Genomic DNA, 4,393 nt, shown 5'->3' with positions numbered 1-4,393 from the left:
TTATTATATTAAAAATAATCAATATAGATATTATCAAAATACTTCTAATTTTCTCAAAAATATTTTTCTTCCTTTGTATGTGAAAAAAATTATCAAAATCATCTATACATTTTTATTAAATAACAAAATACTATTCCCTCCGTCCAGCTAGAAAGTATATACATTTCTATTTTGGGACGTCCAATTACAAAGTAAACATTTCGTTAAATACTTTAGTTTTTTTTTCACAAATACCCTTACTTTATATCACATCATTACTTTTATATAAAAAGCAAGGGCAAAAATATCATTACACTACTTTTAACTACCCACTATAATTAAAACACCGCGCCAAAAGTAAATGTATACTTTATCCGTAGACGGAGGGAGTATTATTTTTAATTTACTAAAAAAAAAAAGTAATACATACTTTCTACTAGAAAAGAGGAAGTATATATTTTTATTTTCAATAAATCTAATACTCTTCTCAAACAGTATTCTAATATTTTATTTTTGGTATGTCTCAAATATTCTACAATATTTTTAAAATATGAAATAATTAATTATATTTAATTTTTATCTCATTTTATTCAGTCATATCATAAAAAAAAAATCTTTGCATCATATTACTTAATTTTAAAATTATCATACGTAACACTATCCACCTAAAATTTCGTGTGAAAATCAAATATTGCAGTTTATTTAAGACGGATAATATAAAATTTTATTTAAATTGGGGCCGCCTGCACCAAACAGATAGCATGTGCCATAAGAAAGGTGCCTACGCATAAAATACATTAACAAATATCTATATATGCACATAATCAAGTGTATATATATATTTGCCAGACGGGATGGCGTGCGCCGGACAGAATCCTGTCCTGTTGTTTCATAAACACAGTGTATTATATACACATATGGATGTACATACTTTATATACATGTGTATAAATATACACTATGTATGTAAGAATAAATAGATAAGTTTTATTTTTGAAACAGGTGATTCGTAGAATATTTTGTATAATAACCTTGCAAGGGTGGGTCCACAAGATTACAGAAATCTAAGTATATGGATAAGAAGATTCGCAATAAAAAGAGCCGTTGTTGTCTAATCATTTAAGACGTGGACTCGTAACCATGACTTTCCAAACCCTTAGATAAAATATATATGTAAACATTTATTTGGACAACAAAAGAACATTGATTTCTACCAACGTGAATCGAATTGGAGCCATACTATTAAAATCAACGCCAATTGTAGACTGCCGCCACAAACATAAGTGTCTTAAAATTGAATTGAATCGAATCGAATCAATTTGAAAAGAATTGAATCTTCATTCATGGCCGGAGCCACGAAGAAGTAAGCCTACGGCGTTTTGCATCTCTTGCATAATTATATTTTTTTCTTACATGGTACAAAGTAGGCCTATTACTGTGGCGCTCGCAGGTATGCAGTTGTCACCGGGGCGAACAAGGGCATCGGTTTGGAGATATGTCGTCAGCTGGCGTCTCAGGACATCACAGTGGTGCTGACATCTCGGGACAAAAACAGAGGCCTTCAAGCTGTCGAGAAACTTGCCACATCTGGTCTTTCCGATCTTGTGATTTTTCACCGACTAGATGTGGCCGAGGATGATTCAGTAACTGCCCTGTCTGAATTCATCGAGTCCCAATTCGGAAAGCTCGATATCTTGGTACACCCTAAATTTAGAATCCCCTCTTAATAGTTAGGACATATAGATCCTTGTTGACAAAGCTCTGCAGATTAACAATGCAGCAGTCCTCGGGTCCGACGTCAAGTGGGAGGATCTAGACCCGGCCAGGGCTACGACTGTGGCTGCTAATCTTGCCGTAAGTTCATTGCAAAATGACCACGTCGCGTAAAAGTTATGTCCTAAATCGACTTCTTCTCCTCTCTTGCAGATGGGCAAAGTTCACGTAGATTGGAGTGGCATTGCAAAAGACACCTACCTCTTAGCGGCGCAAGCGATTCAAACAAACTACTATGGCTACAAAAGGACAACAAAAGCTCTTCTTCCACTTCTCCGCCTCTCAAACTCGCCAAGAATCGTAAACGTATCATCTTCAGCGGGGAGTCTTGAGGTACCGTGTTATAGGTCACCAACATAATCATCAAGTCTCAAAACTCTAATATTTTTTTCTTCTTAGTACATAGGGAGCGAATGGGCAAAAGGGATCTTGAGCGACGACGAAAACTTGACGGAAGAGAGAATCGACAAAGTTGTGAGTGAGTTCCTTGAAGATTTCAAAGAAGGGAGAGTTGAAGCCAAAGGTTGGCCTAATTATATTGGTGCATACGTAGTCTCTAAAGCGGCCATAAATGCCTACACAAAGCTTCTTGCTAAGCAATACCCGACCTTGCGGGTAAACTCCGTGTGCCCGGGTTATGTGAAAACTGATATTAACAAAAACACGGGGACAATGTCGCTTGAAGAAGGCGCCGCCGGCCCTGTGAAGCTCGCATTGCTGCCGGATGATGGCCCTTCCGGCTGCTTCTTTGTCCAAAAGGATCTCGCCGAGCTCTAAGGCCATATATACTACGTTGGACTATGTCGAAATCATTTATGTGTTGTTTGTTGTATTATCATAACCATTTTGACGAATCCTATATGGGTAAATAAATTGGTATGGATTGAACTTGTAATAGCAAGGTTATAGATTCAATAGGCTTTCTTGGTCCGGCCTAAAATAAAAATATCATTTTTTCATAAATTACAAACATATATAGAACTATACGTACAATTATTTTATACATAAAATTAAATTACAAAAATATCAAAATATTTCATATACTTGCACTAGCTAGTAAAATACTATTAATTCTTTTTAAGCTACTACAAAATTCTAAAAAAACACTTTGGAGTGGGACAAAAAAAATACATTTATTTATTTTAGTTTGAAAAATTATAACTCGAAATATTACATGTGAGTATTTGTTTATATTATACCAAATAGGAAAATTGCAAAAAAATATTTATATATATTCATAAAATTATCACTTTTATCTCATATTTATATCGCTAACATAATATATATCCTACACATCATAAAATATCACACACTTTTTGTGCTCCGACTGTGCAGCATCACTACCACAAAAATGCTAAATAATCTCGGAAAATTGTCTCGGAAAAAACCTCCGAGACAATATTGTGTCACGAAATCTTTCTTCGAGACAAATTAATGTCTCAACTATGGTTCAACACATCACCGCGACACTTTGTCTCCACCATAGTTTCGAAGATTATTTCATGACAATGCATTGTCACATATTTCTCTCGAAACGCCACTGAGAGTAACTATTGTCTCGAAATAAGACACGAATAATACCCCGAGATTTTGAATTGTCTCGAATACATCGAGAAAAAATATTTCGAGAGTATGCATTGTCTTAATACAATTCACGGAAATACTCTACGAATTTATGTTGTCACGAAATTTAGCAAGGAAAAAAATTTTGGAGCATGTTTTGTGTCGAAATAAGTCACAAAAATACTCCGAGAGTTTGAATTGTTTTCAAACAAGTTGCAGAAAATATTCCGAGGGTTTGAATTGTCTCCTAATAAGTCGCCAAAAATATTATGAGATTATGAATTATCTCGAAATAAGTAACGAGAAATACTCCGAGAGTTTGAATGATTTGGAAATAAATCCCAAAAAATAATTTGAGACTTTTAATTATTTTGAATTAAGTTGCGAAAATATTTTGAGAGTATTAATGTCTCAAAACGAATCACGAAGAAAATCTTTGAATATATGATGTCTTGAAAGTTATCATAAAAAAAGCTTCGAGAGCATAAATTATGTCGAATTAAGTCAAAAAAAAATATTTCGATATTTTGAATTGTCGGAGAAATAGCAAAAATTATTATAAAAACAGTAAAAATCACAGCCTAAGTTAAAAATAAATAATTAAAAAATTATTAATATATTATATAATTATATAATTAAAATTAAAATACGTAGTATCACAAAATAAAAAATATATTTTATATAATTTAAAAGTTAAAAATACAAAAAGAATGTGATATTATTATATTCCACTTATATCATTATAATAACTAATTATTTTATTATTAGAAATTAATATTTCTGTTGCAAACAATAATTATAATAAATAAATAAACAAATATATGTAATTGATATTAGATATAATCCATAACTACCGTTCCAATCTTTTAAATTTTCTTCCATCGGTTTCTTTCTTCTTGTCTTACTCTTTCTTCTTATCTATTCTTTTCCTCTCGTATCTTTTTTTCACGTAATTTTTTCTTTTACCGCTTCTAGGTTCAAAAAATATTGTTTGATTACAATTTCGGTCGAAATCGAATCCATGATTGTTTGGTGATAGATTTGTCTAAATTATTTGAACTACGATTATGATTTGAAAC

The 4,393-nt window shown here is 32.2% G+C and overlaps 1 protein-coding gene across 1 annotated transcript; it reads left to right on the top strand.

Annotated features, from left to right (window-relative positions):
• Positions 1-1,083: 1,083 nt before the first annotated feature.
• LOC127263341 ((+)-neomenthol dehydrogenase-like) lies at positions 1,084-2,788 on the top strand. The gene is made up of 5 exons (XM_051292326.1): positions 1,084-1,341; positions 1,429-1,675; positions 1,746-1,832; positions 1,905-2,084; positions 2,151-2,788. The coding sequence occupies exons 1-5, from the start codon at positions 1,322-1,324 to the stop codon at positions 2,526-2,528; spliced, it is 912 nt and encodes a 303-aa protein (XP_051148283.1). The 5' UTR covers positions 1,084-1,321; the 3' UTR covers positions 2,529-2,788.
• The last annotated feature ends 1,605 nt before the right edge of the window (positions 2,789-4,393 follow it).

Source organism: Andrographis paniculata, unplaced genomic scaffold (assembly GCF_009805555.1).
Source record: "Andrographis paniculata isolate CXL003 unplaced genomic scaffold, ASM980555v1 Contig15END, whole genome shotgun sequence".
Taxonomy (NCBI): domain Eukaryota; kingdom Viridiplantae; phylum Streptophyta; class Magnoliopsida; order Lamiales; family Acanthaceae; genus Andrographis; species Andrographis paniculata.
The sequence above is the reverse complement of the archived record's forward strand: the minus strand, read 5'-3'. Positions and strand labels throughout refer to the sequence as shown.

Bases quoted from the DNA above. Each gene is read 5' to 3' on its own strand.
- LOC127263341 (XM_051292326.1), top strand. From the start codon at position 1,322: ATGGCCGGAGCCACGAAGAA. The intron at 1,676-1,745 runs GTACACCCTAAA...AAAGCTCTGCAG, and splicing joins TCGGAAAGCTCGATATCTTG to ATTAACAATGCAGCAGTCCT. The intron at 2,085-2,150 runs GTACCGTGTTAT...TTTTCTTCTTAG, and splicing joins CTTCAGCGGGGAGTCTTGAG to TACATAGGGAGCGAATGGGC.